The sequence below is a fragment of the Epinephelus fuscoguttatus genome, linkage group LG6 (genome assembly GCF_011397635.1).
Source record: "Epinephelus fuscoguttatus linkage group LG6, E.fuscoguttatus.final_Chr_v1".
Taxonomy (NCBI): domain Eukaryota; kingdom Metazoa; phylum Chordata; class Actinopteri; order Perciformes; family Serranidae; genus Epinephelus; species Epinephelus fuscoguttatus.
In genome coordinates, this window is record NC_064757.1 from 14,932,567 (window position 1) to 14,957,993 (window position 25,427).

General features: G+C 40.8%; 1 protein-coding gene across 3 annotated transcripts in view; it reads right to left on the bottom strand.

The window, feature by feature from the left end:
- The window catches only part of si:dkeyp-14d3.1 (transmembrane protein 132C), a 191,350-nt gene extending 171,871 nt beyond the window's left edge, over positions 1-19,479 (bottom strand). The window contains exon 1 of one of the 3 annotated variants that reach the window (XM_049579349.1): positions 18,399-19,479. In XM_049579349.1, coding sequence (XP_049435306.1) covers positions 18,399-18,444 — 46 coding nt within the window. In that variant the 5' untranslated portion in view covers positions 18,445-19,479. The remainder of the gene's footprint in view (positions 1-18,398) is intronic. The other 2 variants (XM_049579348.1, XM_049579350.1) reach the window with 2 other exon arrangements.
- Positions 19,480-25,427: the final 5,948 nt, after the last annotated feature.

A 25,427-nucleotide genomic window follows, 5' to 3' on the forward strand; every position in this document is an offset into this window, starting at 1 on the left:
TAATAGCTTTTTATTTAAAAAAAAAATTGTATCCAAAGTCCAATCAAAAAATCCCAGTGGCTTTTGTTGCAGGAATCAGGGTGATGTTAACTTACAGGTTGGCCTACCAAAAATATGTCATCCCCACAGCATTTTACAGGCAAGTGACATTTACTTAAGCTAAGTCAAACTTTGCATAGTCTGCACTAGATGATTCAATCTAAGACCTAAAAGTCAGAGTAGATTTTAATATAAGATTATCTCACTGATTTATACACACTGTATCTGCAGTGCAGTCAACCATTTTTGGCATAGCAGATTAAAAATGTATTAAGTTTTGCAAAAGCTAACAAGGTGTCATTTTCTTGCCTCATTTCAACTAATGCTAAATAATAATAAAACTTTCATGTTGTCATCGTTGTAGGACTAATTACAGCTATCTTCCAAGGCTGCTGACAGTTAACCTACCACAGCATAGCAGCATACTAATGATAGTATTTTCTTTTTAGCAATACACTGGTGAATTATGTGTTTATCTTCATTATCTTAGGACTGTAGTGGCTACAATAATAGCAACGGTTGATGTTGCAAGCAGTACAGATGTCGTCTTGTTCTCTGCACTTATCTTTTCACCTCTGAAATCAGGTCAAGGTCCCTACTTTCTGCTCTTACTCAGCGCTGCACATTCTGTCCTAAACTGTACCAAGGGACAAAAGAAAAACACAGATAGAAACTTTTTTTTTTTTAAAAAATCACACACACACAAGGTGTCTATAGCCTCGCAATCTACAGACATTAAAGTGTAAAGTACACACGCACATCATCATTCTCTTGGTAACATGGTGGGTTTGAGGTGGGTTGTGTGTACATGAATACATAAAGCAAGGTCAGTGCAGTCTCGAGTAATATACTGTATATACCAACTCTTTTATTCATTGGAAATATAAAAACATGATGTTTTCTTTCCCTCGACAGAAGCATCCATTCATTCCACACCGCCTCGTTCCCTTCTGAAAAGAGCTTTTATTGTGGCTCCAGATGGACTGGCTTTAAATCTGCAGTTTAACCTAAAATCTGTCAGAGTGGGAACTAACTCCATGAACAAGTAGATCTATTTTGGGCTGGGAAAAGAAAGCTATTAAAGCAAGGAGAGAGAAATGTTTCTATTTCAGACTGGATCAAAATCTGTTGGTTTAAGAAAAAAAATATTTCAAACTAGCAATGCGATGGGGCACATTTTGTTTTCGAAGCCTCCCTGTCCAGCTGCCAAGCTGAACTTAATTTCAGTCACTGACAGCAACTCAATCTGCACGCCAGCAAGCTAGTCTGTGGGAATCCTAGAAGACTGTAGACGATTCCTCTTGAGCCAGCTCCCCAGACGTGGGCTTTCTAATGTGTTGAAAAAATAGGTAAGGAAGCAGAAGCTAATTATAATTTTAGTTCTACAAACATTTCTTGGATGCAGGGCCGCTCTGCAGAACAAAAAAATCTCACTGTTAATCCTCGGTAGGCCAAGTTAAAGCACCACAGGTTTTCCTGGCGCACTAATGTTCGACTTAACTCCTGTGAAAAGCAGAAAGGAGGAGGGCAGCCATGATTATGAAGCCTTATACTCTGTGCTGTTAAAAAGGAAAGGGAATGGAGGGTAGCCTTGGTGCAATTTAATTAACCCTGTTAGCAACTACATCGAGCTGCAACATGAGGGTTGCATGACCTATCACAACAACCAATGGAGTCGTGGATTAACGTTACTTTTCGTGAACCTTTCCAGCTTATCTATCGGTACTGTAAACTGTCCTCAAAAAGCTTGTTACAGTATTACAAATTGCAACAGTGCTGCAACATTTCTTTATAATTTCTGCCCGACTGTAGTTGTAAAAACAAAAGGGGTGGCCTACCTTACTGTCATATGAATGTAATCAATACAAAAATGTTCACTGTAAAAATTATTAATAAACAAAGTAATGACTTGTAGCAAGTCAGCCTCCCTTTTGAAATATATAGTTCATGAACTCCTGCACATAGAACTTTTCTGTACCAACATCCAACCTGGTCTCACTCCCAACTCATCAAATACTAACAAGTCAGTGGCCCTCAGGGATAGACACCGACATACAGAGGCACCCTTCAGCAAGAGGTGATGCACCAGAAGGCATTTTTTGACGCTCCAGACAACTACTTTCCGAGAGAGCCAAGAAGCATAGAGCAGGTGGGAGGGGAGGTGGTCAAACAAACTTTAGACTTTCACCCGGGATCCCATTGTTTGTTTACCCTGTGAAATCAAACGTAATTTGAGTTATTTTAACAATGACATGTGCTAGTATGTTTCGCATGCTATGCTAGTGACATATATCACGTAACATATGTGACGTATGTCACACAATGTTTCATTATGTTAATAATAAAGGTACTTAATTTAAGTCAAACCATGTTTTCTTAAAACATAACCACAGTGACGGACTCAGGATGTTTGAAGGGCAGGGTCGAAAAGGAAAAAAGGGCATCTACTGCATGACATGGGGACAAGAGGGCAGCCAAAAGGGCACATCCGCTCGTTTCATCCAATAGGGCACATCGTCTTGTTTTGATCTCTCAAGAGGGCAGCCAAAATGGGCACATCTGCTCGTTTTTGTTAATCAAGAAGGCAGCCAAAAGGGCACGTCCGCTTGTTTTCATCATTCAAGAGGGCAGCTGATAGGGCACATCCTCTCATTTTCGCCACTCAAGAGGGCACTTTAGCGCGGCATTTTTTCTTATGTGTCTGTCACCCAACAACTGAGTGTGACCAGCACTGTTACGAATGCCTGGCTGGAAAAATAAGTAATAAGGGAAACAGCTCAAAGCTTTTGTAGTAGAAAGACAAATAACTTCAATTTCAAACATATATTCTTACTAAAATCTACTCATTGTAACATTAAAAACACATAAAACAACACTGTAAAACCCACAGCTGCTGTGGTCTGTAAGCTTACGCAGCCTGCAGTAAATATGCTAGCAAAGTAGCTCACTAGCAGTAGTACTACCCCTGCCAGTCACATGGTCCCTTGAGAAACATTTACCTAAAAGTCCAAAAATAAACTTTAAAGCAATATGAAGTGTAGCGGTATTACTGCTGATAATAATGATCTCTGGCCTTCTGGGATGTCTCCGCATATCTTCCACAAGCTCTGACATTACTCTGAAAACCAGTAAATACTCAGGTGGGAGAGTATATAATCACCTATTCCTTATCAACCTCAAACTGCTCCAGTGGAGTCTCTCAGCCTCTATCAGACAGCTGAGGTTATGGTGCTTCCAGGTGTGAAATATTACTAACTGTATAATACAGCTGCTTCCCTTCATAAATTACATGATGCACTGAAAAATGTTCTATAAAAACATCATCATATTAACAGTGTTGCAAAAAATCTGTATGCCCACTGCGCCCGAGACAAGGCAGTGATATCTTATTGAATGTTTTACTAAAAGAGCTGGTCACATTTGAGAAGTGGAAGGTCCAACAACATGAGCATAACCTGCAAGAACATTTCCTATTACATGCAATAGCCTTTTGGGGCTGTTAGCAGTACTGTAATTTGGCTTTCATTCTCCACACCAAAGAATTCAGCATTTCAGTTCAGTGCACGCAGGGTTCACGCTGCCTTATTCATAAACAAACCAAGCATGAAATCACATGGGACTGACAGCTAACTTGCTCATTGGATGATTCTGGTGACTTGTCATCAGCGCTACATACTGTAAAACCTGTGAGGGGAAAAGAAAACAGACCTTATTCAGACGACAGGAGATGATGAAGCTAGATTTATGTTCTCTGTTGGTGTGAACATCAGTGAGCTAATGAAGAAACATGAAGATACAGTGGGAGGGACAGTCAAGAGTGCAGTGTATCAGGTGAATGTGTCTATGTGGATATCCAATATCAATAAATTCTGTCACCGGTCCATGTTGCTCACATCACACCAAGCAGAGCTGGCCCTCGACTTTTGGGCCCTAGGTGGATTTGTTTAGGGTCCATGCTTATTGTAACAAGTTGCCACTTCACATGGCACTGAACCAACTTGTGCATTCGCTTAAGCAAACATAATGTATAAATGAAGTAAATGTAAAGATTAAAGTGAGACCTATTAGCCACAACACTGTCTTTAAATAGATTACAGTAAATTAAGTATTTGTCTATTACCCTCTAACCTTATGAATGGTCCTTCTCAGAGCCTTTTGCTTGATCTGGGAAAGTCTGAAGCGTACTTTGGTGCTATAGTCTCACTGAAAAACATTGAATCCCACCTGTTTTTATATGTAAGATGTCAAGATAAAGGATATGACATGCCCAAAATAAATTTAATTAAAATGTTAACATAAAATTGCCTAAGAAAAGGGCAAAAATTCTAGTAACAGGTAAATGTAAACATATTAATAGTGTAAGTATTTGCTTTAGTAGCCTACTGTCTGTTATTTGTGGCTGATGCAGCATCACCTCTACTGACAACATTTACCTGTGAATTATAGATAACAATACCTTTCCCCCAGATTTCCTTTAACCCATTTTCAAATACGAAATTGGCCCACTATTTAGCCTAAAGCAGAGTTTGACTGAAGATTGATCAAGCCCTCAAATTATAAGTATACACAGTGCTGGACCTAGCACATTCGCAGGCCCCCACACCACCCCACACCCCCAAAAATTATTGTATATATTACAAACAAGAAAAAGAGCTACTACAAATCCACATGATTGAACAATTTAGCTTACAAACAGTAGTAATAAATTATAATACCAGAACACAGTATGTGCAAATTTGCAGATTTTATCTTTTTTTTTTTTTTCCTTTTTTTTGCACTGCACCCCACATGGCTTTTTCTCTTGCTAGATTTTGGTGCCCCACCCCTTTGTATGGTGTCTATGAGGTCGCCTATAGGAAGATCCACCACTGAGTATACAGAACAGACAACAGTCCGTCCAGAGCAGTTAAGGATAGTCTTGTCTTTTTTTGATTTTGGGGCTTTAATTCAGTGATTTGAATCAGCATTTGAGTAGATAAAAGGACACATACATGGAGAGAAATCTCCAACCAGAGTGAGTAGAAAACATTGTCATACCACCAACATTAACGTGATTAAGCCCTACTTCAGCGCTGAGTTCTGTGTATTGCCGCCGCTTGGTTATTACAGCATAGCTCTATTTCTTACAACATGAAGAGATATACCAAAAATAAATCACAAGTTCACTTCCCAGTTCCCTCTGTGAAATTGTGTGCGACTCCAGATCCCTTATCAAATAATTGATAGAATTCCTATATACCCTATGCTTTCAGGTTTTATGTACTTTGAATGCTTTTGTGTAAGACGATATGCACTTATGTTTTTTTGCCTCTTAGTGTCTGTCTCAGAGGCGAGCTCGTGTTTACTTTGCCGTATCGCAAGAACAGTCAGAGAGTGATTCTTCAATTCTCATCTGTCTTCATTCACAGGAGGCTGCCGTCTCAGAGATCAACCCACCTATATCTGCTGGTCAGCTCACAATATATTTCTAGACACATTTCTCATTCAGACAAAAGTTGCCTTGTCGACATGCGGGTCAGATCCTGAATATTTCCTTGGATGAACCACTCTGGCTTCCATCTCTGAAAAGAGCAGATAAGTACAACACCTGACATGCTTAGTTGTTTTATAGGTCCTTTCTCCTTATCATGCTGCCCTTTTTCTCACTGCTTTTCCCTGTCCTTTGGCATGGATATTGCTGGAGCGGTCATGCTTGCTTCAAGAATGCAGGATAGCAGTGTTTGTGTGATAAAATGCACAAAGAAGTCAAAGCAATATACGCTTGTGTTAGTTCCAGACAGGCTATAATAAATACAACCCGACAGAGAAATGCCGTATGATTGTGGGAAGCATCAACTGGCAAAAAGCTTGCGGTTTCTACACTCTTGTGGGCTAAATTACCCATCCTACACATGGCATGTGCAATTAAGGATGGAGCACAGATTACATCACTCTGAATTTCAGTATTTGCCTTAGTCCCAGAACATCTAATTACAGGGCCTTCACACAACAATCTTCAAGGTTCTCCAAGACTACACAAAAACAGCATGAAACAAGACAGCAATAGTAATCAAATGCAACCCAGCAGGGCAAGGATGCACTTGCCAACTGCTTGTTTGCACTTATCTCTGGCTTATGCAGGGGAATCGTTAGGCTGTCCTCTGAGCGAATCATATTAAGGCCTCCATCATACTTCTGCGTACCACTCTGCCAAATCGATTTCAGAGCCAAAACGAGATTCAAATCAAATTTTGATATTGTTCTGGCCACATTGTTCTTATGTGTACCATATACTAGAAGACTTTTAAAAGACTCAAGTCTGATACCCTCTCACCCTCTCTTTTACGCCAAACTCCCTTCAAGAAATATGACATCCTCTATTTTATTTTGCTCTATTTTAGTGGGAAAAGACCACAGGGAAAGTGAGGAGAATGTTTCAAAAATAATGATTTCTCACTAAAATAGGTGCTGGTTGGTGGATCAGATTCACGCCCAAAAAAAAAACGACACAGGAAATTGTTTACTTCACAACCTCCACCTTTTCTACGGTGCAAGAGAACCGAGATTTGTCTCCTCCATGTTTATTGTCTAAAACCTTTAATAAAACTCAAGACTGTATTTCAACACTGGAAATACGCCTGCAACAGTGAAATCACTTGAAAAGTCGTTTGGTGTAAGGCTGGCATTAAAGGATACAAACTGCCATATGACTTCTATGCTGACAAATTGCTGGTATTATTATTCAGATCCATACAACTCTTTTCTATACTGCTGTAGAAAAAAATGCTGCGGGGCTTTTAATGGATGCAAAGACATCACCATAGTAGCCTCCCTCCACCGCCTGCCAATAAAGGTCAGAGTCAATTCTAAGGTTTTACTCAGCACTTTCAACACTGTCAATGATCTGCCTCCAGCCTGTCTTTCCGAACTTTTAACACAGAACCCTGAGTTCTCTTTCATTATTTTTTTCATTTTGTCTTGTATTGTAATGTATTTTTATGACACTTTATGACATCTTGCTAAACAACAAGACGACGGGTCTAAAGCCACGTTAGCGGCTCCGGAGGCTGTACTGTTGCACAGCTGTGTTTTAAGTTAAGCGCTATATGCTCACATACGCACAATGATAATGCCAACATGCTGATGTTAAAGGCCCTGACACACTGAGCCGACACTCGGCCATTGGTCAATGTCGGGCTGTTGGTGAGCATCTGCCACCCTCGTTTTTTGGTGTGTCCTGCACTGTTGGCACTAGTCGGCCCTTGTCAGGTATTTTTTTTCTTTTTCATACATTTCATTTTTCGGATGATTCAGCATGTTGAGAGGACGGAGCCCATCGGTAAGAGAAATGTCTCTGATTGGCAGCTCAGTGCAGGAGAGGAGAAACAGCTGAGTTGAGCCATTGAGCACTTGAGCAGAAACGGTTCATAGTTGTTTGTGGCAACATCAAGTTGTGTTGTAAATGTGCTAGTCTTTATATACAGACTCTACATTCAGTGAATGTAGAGTCTGTAAGCAAACCCCGGAGATCTTGCCTCCGGAAGAAGAGCAGAAGAGCCCTGGTTTCCGGTGCTAGGCTGTTTGTAGTCCGCGTGATATTGACCAATCACACTTGAGCCGGCTGCAGTTGTTGCCAGTTTAAATGGTCCGTGCGGTGAACTAATGAGACGGAACATAATTGGCGTCACTGCAAACTCTGAATCCATCACAATGCTTTAGCATATTTACTTATATATAAACAGAAGTCGGAAATGGAAATTCGCCTCCTCTGCCCAAATCAAACCGGAATGCCAAAAAGTCAGGGGTCTGCCCCCAGAGGCTGTATCACCGTCTGCCGGAAGTCAGACACCGAATACAGGTGATGGGTTCCGAGAATGTAAATGTGCTAACTGGCTAACTAGCATCTTGAATCTGTCCTGTCTGTCTTACGATTTCCCTTTTTGAATGAGAAATAAAGATTACTGCTGTCTACTGGTTTGGTGTGTCAGGGCCAGGAATAAATTAGTTTTGCATGTTAACATAATACCATTTGCTAATTAGCACTTAACGCAAAGCTCAGTAAAGGCTGATGGGAATGTGATTAGATTATAGGTCCTGTACTTATGAACCGAAGTACTAGACAAATTAAAATCTTCACCTGATGATGGTGCTCCTGAAAAATGAGTGCAATCAAGGTGAAAATTAATTTCTGTTCCAAATTTCAAGGCAATTGATCCAATAGTTGCTGAGACATTTTACTCAGAGAGATCACATCAGTCATTGGGATTCATCCTCTGGGAACCATGAAATCCTGTACAGTATTTGATGGGATATCAGTCTGGGCCAAAGTGGTGGACAAAATGACACTGTCATCCCGAAAGCCATGATACTACTGTAGTATGGCTGCCAAACGTGATTATGATATTAATATACTAATCCAAATTCTAATTCTGTGCAGGTGGGAAAGACAGCATTCAGTGTTGCATTAACATCCTTATACAATTTCATTTCCATATTTGAATTAAACTGTAATATTTTTAGGCTAACCCTTCATTATTATTGGGGTCATTCTGTCTCGGCTCGGTATGGCTTCCTCCAATGTGTGTGAAATCAAGGGCCTTGGGGTTAAGAGGAAAATCTGCAGGAGCAGATAGCGATTCAGAACGAGCGGTGGCAGGATGTGCTAACTGCCAGCGCTGCCCCTCCTGGCTTGGGCGACACCACTGAGCACCACAGGGCCAATGAGTCACTATTGCCATGCTGTCTATGTTGTGACTGGACAAATCTAATCCTCCCTCGTGATCGGCTCACTGTCCCCTAGCATGAGAGAAACAAAGAAGCATGAACATTCCAGGCTGCCAAAAATCAATGACTGCAGGCTGCTGCACAGCCAGAGCAAGATGACGGCATCAAATCATTGCTACATACAGTATGTGGCTAAAGATCAGGACAAATAAATATAAAGACAATACTTTTTAGATCCAGAAAGTTAAAGTGCATAAGAGGACTTTTGTGCTCCTTGTCTATGAACACAGTCACGCTGACTCAGGGAGTTCAATTGAGGGAGTTCATTAAGTTAGAGCCACTCCTGCCAGACTAACTTGTACACTGATTGTACTCTGAGGTGGCCATTACTTTCACACTGATTAGGCAGCGGTGATTGTGTCAAGACTGATTGTGGACGCACACATACACTGGCATTCCAATTACACCAAGTACCATCTAGCCAATGGTCAGAGTGTACTTCAGGCCATTTACATTTAACTGAGTTGTAGTGAATGAACAAATGATTGCTCTGTAGAAGTATTTCTGTCCAGTATTGGCTTTAAAAATCAAAGCAGCAAAGAAACATCAGAGAGAACAACAGCCCATAATCAGCCCCACACATTTGAAAGTGATTTTAACTTTCTTTCACCCCACTTGGTCTTATTTGAATGTATATTGACAGATGCAGCCTACATATATCCAAATGAAACACTTGCACTGGACAGGTCAATACTGATTTCCTTTTTACATTAACACAATATTTCTATATCAAAGGTATACTATAGAGGATTGGTAGTTACTGTATTCCAACAAAAGTGAAAATAAAAGCCAAACTCAAATTCACTCTCGTTTGATGTTTCGCCTCGCTATATTTGTGGGGGATTTCAGTGCGTAGATGCCTGCTGCTTACAGTTTGGCATCTGGTCGCTACCTTTTTAAAAATCCCCACCTCCCCTGAGCACTGCAGGGGTACACATCCACAAATGTCCCGAGCACAGAAAATAAGAAGACAATAAGAGTATACAGGCAGAAGGCAGAGTCTCTGCAGAAAATACACTGCCACTCCCTTCTAGTGGGTCATAAGTAATGATTGAGAGGGATTACTTTTCCAAGTCTGTACGTTGTTTTTAAGGAAAATCCTGCATTGTATACCTTGCACAATGAATGGTGATTATGGGTAATGTGTAAGCGGTCACTCATGGTGACAAACCAATTTGACTCTGCTCCCCTCAGAGCATTTTAGCATCTTAAGCTCATTTTGGTTTTACAGCCCACAACTTTTGATTCACTCTCACAGCTCTCACCAACCCTGTTTGAGGTCACGTCCAGCTGTTTTCCAGAAAAACTTCTAACAAACCCTCTGCTCACAACCTGCTCAGCACAAAACAACAGACAGACAAAGTTGGCAACTGGCTAATGGACATTGTAGAGCATTTAGCAGCAACAAAGGCAGCTATTTCCTGCAGGAGTTTGTGGAGACCAACACAGCTAAAAGGAGAATTTGCTGGTGGCCTGATATACGAATTCAAATAAATGCTAATGTTTCTCCGTGTCTGCTGGATAGGAGGCAACTGTTTGCTAACAAGTTTGCCATATTAAAGTAGGACTGAACCCACAAAATGAAAATCATGTCGTGTTACTTTGAATTCATGAAGAAAGAGTATTATTGATTTACTGCGTGATGAAGGACCAAGTTTCAGCTGCTAAAACTTTACTATATAAACTAAACTGTTCTCTTTTTTTTCTCTCACTTTCTTAGAGAAACTGTAAACTGTAGCTGTTTATACAGCACGAGTTGTGTGAGATATAGTTTTACTGTTGTTAAACGTGGTCCCAAATCATTTAATAAATCAATATGTTTGCCGTTTTCCACTGAGGCATGCGAGCTCAAGATGACTAACTGATAAAACGGGTCAATTTGTGGGTGTATTACTTTAACTCTATAGGCTGATAATATGTCAGTGTTGTATTTACAGCTTGCTATGCTGCCCTCTAGTGACTAAAAAAAAACAATCCATGCAGATTCAAAAAAATAATGACCCAGATAAATACTGTTGGACATTTTATAGCTGAAAATATATCCGTGCTCTTTGATGGACAAAGTACGTAATTGTGACATTCGTATTTTTATTTTTACTTTATTATTTTTTGGCCTACATTGCAATAAGCTCATATTGACCAGTATGTCGGACCAGACGATTTATCACTTTGGTTCTACTGAAGATTACTGCATTGCAGCAGGCCATGTAAACTAATCACAAAGAACTCTTAAGTTATCTCGTCATGTAACATTTAAAAAAATACAGTACGTAATGAAGGCTATATGTGATGCTGATGGATGAAATTACCTTTTAACATTAATACAAGTTTTACTTGAGTCTATCTGAAGTGATTTGCTTGGATGGCAGCTGTCTCATATTCTGTAGTGCAGTATTATAACAGAAGAATTAATGAATACTAATAAAGCAACTGTAAGCCAATGCTGTTAATAGTAAAAACAAGAGATAAGCACAACTATGTGTCTGATGATTCAGATTATAATGACAATATTATCTTGAACAGAAACAGTCCTCAGTCAAAGTGAGCCACCACGGAGCTGAAATTGTAATCTGTGAATGTCATGCTGATGTAAAGCCTAGAGCTGCTTTACTGATAATAAATATGTTGATTACATACAGTGATTTCTCTTTACACCCAAAAGACTTTTACATTAGATTAATGCTCTTTGTTTCAAATTATAAAATGTGCTGTGTCAGAGGCACCTTTCCATCTACCATAAGTCATTCCTCATGCGGCTGTACATTGGTTTGCTGTCACAGATGAGAGGGCACAACAAACTCCCCGGTCGTGTTCCAGCTGCAGCAGACAATAGTGATTATTCACAAACAGAACGGACTGCTCAAGGGATAAAACTAATATATTTAAAAATTAAAATTCAATGGTAGTTTTAAGGCTGCTGTTCGGCATTCTACTGCATGAGCACACCACTCTGAATCACAAAGAGGCACACGACTCCCATTTTAACATAATCTCGACAATCAATCAGCCACACCACAAAGAAGTCAATGGGCCTTGACAATATGTACCTGTCAGATCATTGCCTCTAATGCATTAAGCTCTGATGCCTCTGATAGACAGTGACAGCTCCACACACAACCAAGTGCTCCACTCACTCGGATGTAGTGACAGCCTTTTGTCCAGCCACCTGCCTGTGATTACTCAAATCAAAAATGCATAACCAATTGGAGTTATGGATGCATCTCCACTGACAGGAAGGAAGCAAGAGACAGCTAAGGAACAGCACATAAAAAGCTGTGCTATGACTGTCTGGAAAAACAGAAAACATACCTGTGATACAAATAATTCTCCACAGACTGTGTGATTTTACTATGATGATTTTTTAAATTAGCACAAATGTTGATATTATTTTTTTTCTTCTATTCATATCTGTGCTTGCAAAGACAACCCAAACCTACACTGTAAAAGTAATTATGTGTATTCCTATTGTTTGAGCCTCAACGCAGGATATATTACATTAATATCTTATACCGTGGGATGCTGTCCTAGAAGTTTTTTGTTTCTGGAGAAAGCTCCCAGGCTAATGGCGCTTTATTAATGTATTGAAGTAATAAAAACATAATCAGCTCTCACTCTGGTGTTTTGTTTTGGTCTTTTGAATATCCCGTGATTTAATAGCATCCACATTACAATAAACAGTGCAAATATATTTTCTCTGTCCTCTTTCGTGCAGAAAGAAAATGCTCAGCTGTTAAAAATAGCAGCACAAACATTTACAGTAAAGAAAGAGGTCAGGCGACAATATATAAACAGTAAATGCATGGAGTCGTTTTAAGGAACATTTTCTGCAGACAATAAAGCATCATATCTTGACACTGTTGAGACATCTCAACAGTGTGTAAGTGTGTATGGGAAAACTAGTTCTTTATTGTTATCATGTAGCAGAGTTTGTATTAAGGCCATCTGAGCATATTCTTGCTGGAATATGTCCACATCTTGGTCTACAAACTTTTATTGGTGTTTTTTCACAGTAGGAAGTGCTGCTATACTCCGTTCCAATCATTCACCAGCTGCAATGATGATGCAGAGACGTACACAGCATGGTCAATCCAGAAGACCCGCATATGCTGACCAGTCAAAGCGGACTAGGCTTTTTCAGGCCGCAGCCTTGAAGAGACAGGCACTAAAACAGAGCCTTTCAGGCAGAGGGCATTCACCTCAGGTGTTCCAGCACAGACAGTGTGAGGAAAATAAGGTGTTTTTTTCAATGTTAAAGCTGGTACATATATTTTAATAGAAAACCAAAATACAAGTATGAACCTGAAACTGAGCATAATAGGTCCCCTTTATGAGCTTAAACCATAATTAACAAACTGCATTCCAGTGTCTTTAATCAAAGCTGTTGAGTACAGGAACAGAATCACAATTTTTTAACAGAGTATTATTTCTTTTAATCAGTATTCAAAGTAAAAGAAGAGTCTCTTAATTCTGTTAAAACTATTTCTTTCACGTGATCTGTTTAGTAACTTTTCAGTAAGAATTTTAGCCATGCAAGCAGTAGGACTTATATGGATAGCAATGGTGCTTTGGTCCAGGCATTCATGGCTCCCAGTGGCTGAACCCTGACGCTTTTATGATCCTCTATATCTTTATATTGCGCCACAAGTACATCAGTTTCCACTAATCCAGTAAAATATGTCAACACAAATTGATAGATTTGCACAAAATGTTATACAGACATTCACAGTCCCCAGAGGATTATTCCCACCGTCTTTGGTGATCCTGATCTTTCCTCTAGTCCAACAATGAGGCTGAAATTTGCCGTTTTGAGTGAAATGTCTTAACAACTACTGCATGGATTGACATTCAATTTGGTACATGTTGTGGTGCCCAGACAATTAATTGTTTAAATATTGGCGGTCCCATGACTTTTTAAATAGCACCACCATCAGGTCAAAAGTTTAATTTGACCAATACTTTGGTTCATGACCCAGTGTCTGCAAAACTAATGACATTCCCATCAGCTTCAGTTGTACTTTGTGTTTGGTGCTAATTAGACACAACTAACACATGCTGAGCTTAGATGATGAATGCGGCAAACATCACCTGTTAGAGTACCAGTGTGTGGGATTTAGTGGTATGTGGCATTAAAACCAGGGAAAACACTTAATAAAGCAGTTTCATGTTACAAGTCAGTGTTTCTCTAAAGCTGTTTGGTTCATTGCAGACGGGCTGCTAGCCCAGAACCTGCCAATGAGTGCTCACCTTTTGGTCTCGGTGCTCACCTTTTTTCTCTTATAACTTGCGATCCAGACATTCAGGAAGTTTTTACCAGGAGTCAAATTATCCGTAGAGGTTTATTCTTGTCCAGAACAAACAGACTGGTGATTTAAACCAGTAAAAACACTGAATAAAGCCGTTTCACATTTAAAATCTGTGTTTTTCTGACACTGTTTGGCTCATTGCTGATGGGCTGCTAACTACAATGGCAAACGCAAAAACACGCAGACTCAAATGACCCTATCTAGAGCCAGTGTATGGGTTGTACGTTCTGAACTACTGTAGAAACATGGCGGTGCAACATGACGGACTCCATGGACAATGACCCGCTCCTTGTGTTGATATAAACGGATGATTATAAGGTAACAAACACAGCAATTCTTATTTTTTTGGTGATTATACGCTAAAGAACATATATTTATTACATTAGATTTTGTTTCTGCCAATATATCACCCAAAATCCTACACCCTGGACTTTTTAGCATCAGCATGCCACCATAGAGAATTGCTCGCACAGCTTCAGACTCTTAGCCTTGTTTTAACTTTCTTCTGCCACGCAGATTTTCTCCATTATGAGTCCTAAATCTGATACCTAGTAACTCTAAATTAAAATTGCCAATGCAGCCCGAGTTCATGATAAACTGTAAATTCACATTCAAGCATGAGTTTGAGACAGCGTGCAGTCTGGCACGCGCTGCTGGTCTCTGGTGTTTTCCCTCTGTTGCACCACACCTAGTCGACGCAGCGCGACTGGAGCACACAGTCTGGCTGTGAACTCCCCCAACAGATTTATGAGGGGGAAGTCCTCTATTCAGACACAACTATCCACTGATGAGAAAAGCCACAAACACTGCATCAGCATGTTTGTCAATTATTACAATGACCCCCCCTCTTCGGGCACACACACACACACATTCACAACCCCTCCCTTTAAAGCTTTTACGCAGATTTCCTCCATTCACCTTCCCTAATCGTGAAATTTGATTAAATTGAATGTGAGATCATGGCAGTTATAGAGAGCCAATTATCACAGGGCAGATGTGCTTTCTGGGAATATTATAGGACATTACACTGATGATATGTGAATTTATGGGGGCAAAAACCCTTTTTTGACTCAGTGATTGGAAAGCTACAATATATGCCTCCCACACACACTTTAAGTATAATGAGCATGAAAGAGCCGTACAAGAGATTTAAATGAGAGTCCACCTACTCAGTGTGTTTCATAAAACGGTCATTAAACAAACAAAGGTGCACAGTTTGACACACAAACCAAGTGTATAAAACATTTGTGATGGTTGGCAATTACACAGCAAAGAAGTCCAAACCCAGCTTACGTCGTGCTGCTACTGTGATTTTCTTTTCCTTTCTCTCTCCATGAAGAGAACTGCGAAAACACCCGAGCCACGCCAAAATTGGATTTGAGAGAAGGGGAAAAATCTGCCTCTTTTTATCAGTGTCCTCCCTCAGAAATCTAAAAAGTGCACCACAGTGTTCTCAAAGCGTAGCCTTGATAAGAATACCACCAAGCCAGGGTTTTCTTCTGTTCTGCTCTTGTTCTTTGATCCGTGAATAAACACCATAACTGAGCTAACGCCAGCAAACCAGCAAAATGACACTACATGTCTTCATCCAGTGGAAGCTTACTTAGGACAGAGACTCATTTAAATCTTAATGACCATATGCTTCTTATACAAGTATAATTGATGAGCTGTTAAAGGTTTGAAACAGGATTTAGGATTAGTAGTTCTCAATGAGATTCTCAACGTATCCTTCCAGTGCATTATGATGAGGAGCACAGTCAAAATGAAAATTGATGAAATCAGGCCTTGTGGTTGACAGGCGATCATTTCAAATTCAACAAAAACCATCCAATTCAACCTAAACCAAAGAGACGCATATGACAGGAAAAACAATCTACAACCATTTTCAAAGCATGAAGACAGTCTATCAGCATTGTGCACTCCCTCAGCTGGAAGTTAACATGTTTTTGCACCGCTGAGATTTCAGACTGAACTCACACTTTATCTCACACACAAACAACTTTCGGCCCATTGATTTGAGTCATACTTCTCTTCTCCGGCGAGTTTTTAAAACAAACCCTTTTTCTGTGCATGCAGCATGTCACCTCTCTCTCTCTCATTTCTTGGTGCTTGCTCGCTCAAGGACATGAGTTGCAAGGCTTAAAGGACTGCCAGGGGCAAAGAGAAGAGGATCTGGATGTGTGCCACAGCGCTGGGGCACAGGACCACAGCAGTGGATCTTTCTGAGGACAATTACAGATAAAAACTCTCCGCTGAGAAAGAGCCTAAGAATCTCTGCCGGGTTGATAAAATGTTGGTGTTCCTAAAAAAAAAACCCTACAGGACAAGCCCAATCCCTTGATGGGGATATAGAAGCATGAGGACAGACACACTGTGGGGACATAAGACGGCATGGGCTGTGTGCTTAGTACTTAAAGATGTAGACTGAAGGCTATCCTTGCTTGATCCCCTTTTGGATCTTGTTAAGCTCAAGGATAAGACGAAGGGAGGGAAGATTGGATATTCCACTCAGGAATCCCAGCGAGGTGTCTCACTGGAACACACCTTGCGGCTTCAATTAATAGAGAGGACAGACTTTATAAAATATGAGAAATAAGGCCAGCTCTCTGAAAACAGAGAAAGACCTTTATTCTTTATCTTCTCTTTATCACAATGGCATTTTATTCAGCAGATTTTCAGGCAGTATTTTAGGTCCTCCTTCCCTGATAAAAATTCTGCCTTCCCAAACAAAGGATATCGTCACAGTCGCACCAGAATACCAGAAGGTTCCTCTTCCTAATTATGGCTTCATTGTGCTGTGCAGGCATTTTTTGAGCACGGATTTGATCCTCTCATTTCCTGGAGTGTGTTATCAATTTTCATCACTATTCACAGTGAGAAGCTGTGTCCTGCAGCTTTATGACACACAATGCTCAATTAGGATCATACTGTGTATGGATACTGAGAAGGCCTTGGCATATGGCAAACATCATTACCGTACACTTCAAGCCAGTGAGTCAGCACTCATAACAGAGGCGCTGTCAAATCAGAGTCATCCTCTGAGCTGCGAGGAAGAGGCACAATCAAGGTGTATGTGCACAATAGATGTGTCAGATGCAGTTTGAGAGTGTTTAGCACAGACTCTCTGGAAATGCATGACCTCTGGTTTCTGTAGGAAAATGAGCATAGGCGTTCCTTTTATTTTGATCATAACTGACATATGAGTGGCTGTGGGTTTTATGAATACAATCACATGATGATTCTTGGCCTCAGGGCAAAAAAAAGGCAAACACAGCCACTGAATAAGAAAGATGTTTCGGGTGCAGTTGATATTAAATTGAATATTTGCAGCTGCAATGCTTAACAGATCTTTTTGTAAACTCAAAGACATAGTGTGTAAAGTTCTATCTGTTTAATAAGAAAGATGGACAGGTATTATCCAGAGAGAATATTCAGGATGGTGTACAGAATAAATTTTCCAAATAACATTTTAGGTTAAACCCTTTCCCCACAGGACAGAAGGGATCCATTAGCCGGACCACCAGCTGCCCCCAGATCTGAACATTCTGGCTGCAAGGCAGCCAAGGTAAAAGCTGCTCTCTTCCTTGTGACACTAAACCACTGATGCAAAGTCATGTGCAAATTTACATTATCATCGCTTAAGCAAAAAGTCAGATAGATAGAGAAAGTTATGCAAAAAAATAATACTAATATCCGTCCACAACATTGTCACAAATTGTGTCATATTGTGATGTGAGCCATGAAGATCTCTCACTACTGCAGGTCTCTGTAACTTTTCCCATGAAATAATGATGGCCTCTGAGATGAATTTTGATGTAATAACCTGACAAGCCAAGAGGTAATAAAGCCACAATGCTTCAGCCGCACAAGAGAATCCCTGTCATATTGAAATATTCATGAGATAAATGTTATTTAAGGCCAGAGCTGCTCTAGATATGTTGCACAGGTGCAGTGGGGTTCTTCATCATACATAATGTATATCTGAACAGTTATGAACTCTAATTGTTGTCACAGAGTATAACTTAATTAGATGCCATGCAAAATTACACAGTGTGGCACATGTACTCAGATATTCAGACCCCTCACACAGCAGTGACTCACATGATGTTACTGCCCTGCGTCCCCCTGTGTCTCAGGGAGGATTTGTCCCTTAAACCTGGTTTGAACTCGTCCTGTATTTTCGCTACAGTTTCTGTTGAACTTCTTTATGTCTGGCTACATATTCTTTGTAAGTAACACACATTTATTCAGTTGAAACAGAGGGCTAGGTAAATAGGCTGACATTGTGCTTACCTCCAAAAAGTAACACCGCTGACTGAAGCGCAAGGATATGCAACATGTTTCTTTGAGCCGTTAGGCAAACAAGAATCCCCCACAAAATTGTATGGAAGCCGAACTGGCTTAATTCAATGGAAAAAATGCATCGTTATTAAAAAATGAAAAAGCATATTCTCTGGTAAAAATGTCATGCCTCGTCCAGTCATTTGCAAACGCTAAAAAATCATAGTGCGCGCGCAAAACAATTCTGAAAGCCCTTTCACTCGTGTCTTGTCTACTTGTTTTTGTCTGCAAAATTCAAGAACTGAAGAGAGGGAACTTGCGCGCAGCTTTGCATCACTCCTTGAAGCATTTTGGGGAGAGAAAGACGCTTAGACGCCTGATAAAATGCGTAAACCCGGGGTGAGACGTCTGTTGTGATTCATCATCACAGTGACTCTCAATGAGCTCCGAAACAGTTTCCTCCAAAATCAGCAAACGTTGTCAATCCCTCGTCCTCAGTTGGTCAGTTTCTCTGCTCTGTATCCTCCGCATTACCAGGCACCAGAAGTTGGCTACCATGCAGTGCGTAAAGTCCGACACTTGGGGACGAGCAGAAGCAGCTCCCAGCCGGCATCGTGTATGAAATAGCCTTATATATAAAAGTAAATAAGTTCACACTGCAACGCAGATTAGCTTCCATCCACACCCAGGCAGTCCTGAGCGCAACTCCAGCAGCAGCAGCAGCCACGGCAGAGCGCGCAGAGCTCTGATCCCGGAGCCAAATACTCAAGCTGCCACTTGCAATTACACTTTGGCACCAAGTGGCTCAAATTTTGTGCGAAAGTCCGGTTTCAAGCCTTCATCTTTCGATGTTTATGTAGACGGGCAGTAGGCTACAGTTTCAGTGGAGCCTGTATGCACTGACAGCCGTCCAATGCGCGTCGAGAGGAGCAGAGGAGAAAAAAGCCTATAGCTGTGACAATAACTGGCACTGGCACACATCGGGAGGCGTGTGGCGCTCCAGCAACACACCGTTCTTCACAGGTAGTGCTAAGAATACACATAAATATTTATATCAAACACTTTTGACCGATTCACATTCAACCCAAAGGCATCTCCACTCAGTACCGTTCATCCTCAAATGGGACGCGTTTAACCAAAGTCATAACCACTCCTTCCTGAATGCCTTACACTTTCCCACCGTCACCGTTGCCCTCTGTGGTCAAAAGGAATGACTTTAAAAGTTGTTATCATAAATGTCCGATTGGTTGCATGATTGCGCCACTCGGCAGGCACTAGTGACCCCGTGTGGCATGGGAAGTGAACTGAACAGAGCTGCTCAGGTGTGAAGGTGGAGGACACAAGGCAACAGACACTTAACACTGTGGGCACCATAAAGATCCAATTAGAAACCGGCAATTAAAGTGACCGACAGGGACAAAATGCCCAGTGTGATTAAAGCATGTTAGTGGTGACGTCTTGCTTCCGCCATGTTGTCCTGAGAGAGAGGCAGTCTGTTGCTACAGTGAGATCTGTAATGAGTTCCTAGTGTCTTTGTCACGTTTGGCCACCATTCATTCATTCATTCATTCATTTTATGTCCCATACTTATTCCTATTCAGACCCATGAGAGACATGCGGTCTGTCCAGTGCCGGACCGAGCACATTCAGTGCCCTAGGCAAGCCTTCTCTGGTGCCCCTCCACCCAAAAAAAACCACATATATAATCTTGTAGCTATTTATTGCAAATAAGAACAAGAGCAAATGAGAAACACTAACACTAATACATAACTTTGCCAACAACCAATAATAGTAAATAATTACTGAATAATGTGCAAATTTACAAAATTTGTCTCTGTCTGTTTTCCTTTTTTCCATCCAGGTCTTATTTATTTTTCTACCTTTTTTTATTTTCTCTGACTCTCACTCTTGTTTCCTGTGTCACGTTAGATAGGATGTCAGACTACTTACATGGAAAAACAGATGTGGGGTTAACGTGTCGGTAAGAGTTACGTCCTGGTTCTAAGGGGACTATATCGAAAGTGTTCAGTGGAAATGCGGATTAATACTCTTCACAAACACTCCGCTCCACCCTACCCACCAGTGCTTTAGCATGATCCGTCTATGATGATCACTCACTGATGAACACATGAAGGTGAAGTGCATCAGTGCTACCACTACAGACTGACTGTTGGCATCAGATATCTTTGAATCTTTTTCCCCTTATGTTAAGTTTTTTAAATTGTATGTTTATGTGTGTGTTTTGGGGGCGGGAGGCGGATTTTGGCACCTCGTCTAAGGTTGGTGCTCCAGGTGGCCGCCTGTGTCACTTACAGGAAGATCTGTCCTATCCCAGCATGCATCTTGATTACATGTATTGCAGCCTCCTTATATGTTCTAGCAGCCTACCTGATGATTATAATTTCTGCTCCATGGCTATTACATCTGAGGCTGCAACTGCAAACATGACTCTACACAGTGATCATGTTCATGTTTGCAGTTTCTTAATTTAAATGAATTTGTTGTGAGTTTGTAACGTAATTGTTGCTGCTGATGAATTCCTCAAAATTGAAACCATTTCAGCCCAGAAATGAAACAAAATGTGGTTCATTGCTGTAATCTGTTAATTGATTAAACTGTGTGCCAGATTTTTTTTTCTTTTTTTTTTTTCGTGCAGGCCAGATGGTGTTGTGAAGGAAAAGATAAAGAAAGATCCATGGTCTCTAAATACAGAAATATCAGATGAGTCACCCACCAGTCTAATAATTCTTTTCATGAGTGTTTGTTTCATTGCTCTGCTTGTCTGCCATGCTGTGATCACTCGAGGACCTAACATTGGTTTGGTTTGTACTTTGATTGGGAGAAAGATGCTCATGCTGTTTTGAGATGCATGATTTTACAAAAGCAGGCAATGTTTATTAATCAAACATGAATCACACAACAAAGCAACGAATAATAAGCTAACCATTTTGGAAGTGAAACTGTATGTGTACAGTGTAATAGCACTTGATATGAACATATAAATGCATCCTTTGACTAAAAGTACACCACATGCTGCTTACAGCAAAAGCACCGATTTTCAATATTTCAGTGAAATGCATATGGCTTCTAGGCTCTATTTAAAGCTCAGTCAGTTTGTGACTGCTGTCAAGCTAAACTAAGGTACATCAGCAAAACAAGTTGTAGCAGAAAAGAAGTATCAGAACCTATACTTTCACCCTGTATGCAGAGGTCATGTCTAACAAACACCTATCAAACAGAGAGGAAATCACCCGTTTATGTTTAAACAGATAGAATCTGTGGATACTACTCTGATTAGTCGCCGTCAAATCATAGTCATAGCCACTGCTTCTGTCCTAATTTCAAGGCATCCTTTCTCGTTGATTCCAAATCCCGTTTTTATCCTCAAGGAGCTGAGCTTTTGCTTCCTCCTAAATGTGTGCAATTTGATCGTGGAAACAAATCCACTTTCGTACATCTGCAGAAAGCATTAGATGTGGAGCTGGGGGGATGGACAAAAGTGTTGGTGTAGAGCAGTCACTTCCCTCGCTGTAATGGTGGGCTGGAACATCACTCACACAAAGGCTGGTAGCTGTCCAAAAGTAGCCCATCTATAGCCTGACACTCAGACAAATCCCTTGAAGCCCACGCTACACTGAGGTCCGTTCAACAGCTGGAAATCAGAGAAAGCACCAGACAGAGCCTGAGCGGCTTGAGTTACATCGTCTGTAGCTGCAGGTCATTAAAAAAAGTAGCCAGACTCCTCTAAGTCCTGCACATGGTAAGCCCATTTCCTTAGCTGCTGTAAAAAAAAAAAAAACCTCACACACCAGCTTTCTCCTTCCCAAAGATGATAAGACACATTGGAAATGTGGGAGTTTTGTAAAACAGGTAGAGCAGTTTATTTGAAGAGATATTTAGGATGCAAAAGTATACGTGACTGTGTCTTGACACGTGACTTTCAGATCTACAGACCTCTCCAAGGACAGGTCGTAAGACTTTGATGTCTGAGGAAAGGTCTCAGGTCTTTGATGACTTGAAAAAGATCTGGAAGCTTTCATACCTTGAACATAGAGCAAAGACTGAAATGTCAGACACATGAACATACAACATAACTCACTTTCCACTCTCAGACACAGATAATCATTTCTTACTTTGAAGTGGTTGGCAGTTTAGTTTCCTGCAAGAGCACAGACTTTCTCTCAAGAACACGACAAACAATTGTTGGTATATAATGTCTATATATACATCATATGTCTGTGGGATATTCAGATAATAAGAATACCATATGGGTGTGTAAGAACACACTACAGGCTGTGTTTTTGAACTTTCCCACTGTCACCTCCTGACCTTCAGTAGGTCCCAGGGGAATATACCATCCTATCCTCTATATTATACATAATGAATCGTCCCCTGTGTCTTCTTTTGGGTGGTATCCTTCATCCATGACCTTAACCAGCCTCAGTAGCTTGTCCTCCAGTCAGTTGGTAGACAGGAGGCCCAAATTCATCACCACCTTTCATTCCCCTCCCCTGGCCTATCTGATCTATGATAGCATTAATAATAACCGCTGCAGAATGCCCTGTCGCCCTCTGTGCCTTGCCCACTCCCTGCCTGCGCAGATTACCACCAGCCATTCACAGCCCATTAAAACTGTATTTACTTATCAGCCTCTCTGGAGCCGTCACTCTGTTTTCAAGACTGATGCCCAGAGGGAAGGCAAAGAGTGACCTTCCTATAGCCCACAGTGCTGTAAGTCACTAGTCCCAAATGATTTGTCTCTTATTTCGCTGCCTAAACTCTGGTGACAGCAATGTTTGCCAAACAAACAATTTAATAACTCTGTAAACAGAATGAGATGGCTATAATCAACATTTTTATATTAAAGGAATAGTTTGATTTTTGGTTCAAATGTTTTTGAGTTTCAAATGTTCATTTTCTGATGAATAGTTACATCTTTTTTTAAGATATTTTTTGTCTTTAATTGATAGGAAAGTGAAGCGTGAAGGGGGGAGAGAGGGAATGACATGCAGCAAAGGGCCATGGGTTGGAGTCGAACCTGTGCTGCTGCGGCAACAGCCTTGTACATGGGGCACCTCCTCTATCCACTAAGCCACCGACGCCCCAAATAGTTACATCTTTATATATATAAAAAATTGATATAACTCTCATACCGGTCCATTAAATATGAGGCTATAAACAGCAGCTGGTTAGCTGAGCTCAGCACAAAGACTGGAAACCGGAGGACAAAGTTAGTCTAACGGTCACTAAATCAACCTACCAGCACCTCTAAAGCTCACTAATTAACACATCAAGTCTTGTTTGGGCCAAAACCAAAGTAAAATTTTCTGTTATTTGCAACACAGTTTCATAGATGTCTGTGTTTCAGGGGGGGAAAAGCTCTTGAAACTAACTGTAAGTTAAAGGTAACATCAGAAACTACCTTATGAATGTACAGTAGAGTTACTTTTTCATCTCAGAACTTAGAGGGAATGAAAAACAGAGCTTAAAGAAGTGTGAATTGAAATCCTGGTGACCAGGAACAAATCTAACTAAATGCTAATGTTGCTGTAAATCTGCTTGATGTGTAAATAGGCAAATGTTTGCTGATGTGTTAGTCATATCATCTTCATACCGGGAAGCAACCTCCAGGGCTGAAAAATGAAGCATCCAGTGGTGCAGAGGGTACAGCAGGCGTCCCATGTGTGGGGGCAGGGTCCTTGCCGCAGCAGCTGCAGGTTCAGTTCCAGCCTGTGGCCCTTTGCTGCATGCCACCCCCCCTCTCTGTCCTCCCTGTCATGCTTAAGTACTGTCATGTGAAATAAAGTCAAAAACCTAAAATATAATCTTATTAAAAAAAGAAAAGAAAAATTAAGCCAATGTGAAAATGCCACAAACTGCAGTTTCTCTAATGGCCACTTGAGGCTGACTCGAGGAGCGAGTCAATCCTCATAGACCCCCGACTTTACAGCAGAATTAAACATGTTTACAGCCTTGTACAAAAATATGGTTTTGGTTACCATAACTAATTTCCCCATACATGACAAATGTACAGGGAGTGATTTTTTTTTATTACTCACCAATTAAGTCTTAGAATTATACATAATTAAGGGAAGGGCCACTTTGAGTGACAAGCTGTCTGTAATGCGTCACCACGGTTTATGATTTAGATCCACCTCTCACTCCTTGACAGCTCTACCCTCTCGTCCAAATATGGTCACTTCTGGCTCCAAAAATCCAAAATGCTGATGGGAAAAATGCCTAAATGGGAGTCCACAAACCAATGGGTGATGTCACAGTGGCTTCTACCATCACATTTATACATCTTATGCTTCAAACCAGTTAATATATCAGTGTTTCCTGCGGTCCTTAGTGGCCAAAACTAATTTAACTGCAGGTTTAATTCAATGCACTTTACACAGACATTTTTTGTTACATGAAGTGCTATCAAGCAATAGTGACCGCATATAATATTTCAATGCATTGCTCACTTTGCCTTTAAGTATGTAAGCCGGAGCAAAGAGTTTCCTATAGTTGTGGTTTGATCGGCTGCGTATATGCCATTATATTTGACTGACAGTTGAGCAATCATGATAGCATAAATGGGACAAGGTGAACTCTCCTTATTCTTCCTTCTGCAGACAGTTATTTCTTATCAGCTAGAATGTGTCATGGTCTACTTTGGGTGTGCTTAACTTCCCCTGACCTTTAAAAGGGCTGATTATTTCCATCCACAATCTTCACTCAGCAATACGCTGCCAGCACAAAAGGATATTAGGCCCAGACCTGCTGGTCTGATAATTCCAGCTCTCGGTATGGAACTGAGGGGAGACCAAACCACAATGCCCTGCCACTCTATTATCATTTCACTGCCTCCACCTTCACCTTCACCACTGCTATTCTATCACCTTTCACCTCACAGGGTGTGCAGCTTTTTCAGGAGCTGAAGAGTTCTCCGCGTGGCCCGTTTTATTACATCTTAAAAGTACTTTGTATTCACAGTAATTAACTTCTCTTTCATGCATCACCCTCCCGGGACAAACCACACAGCTTTGCATAGCC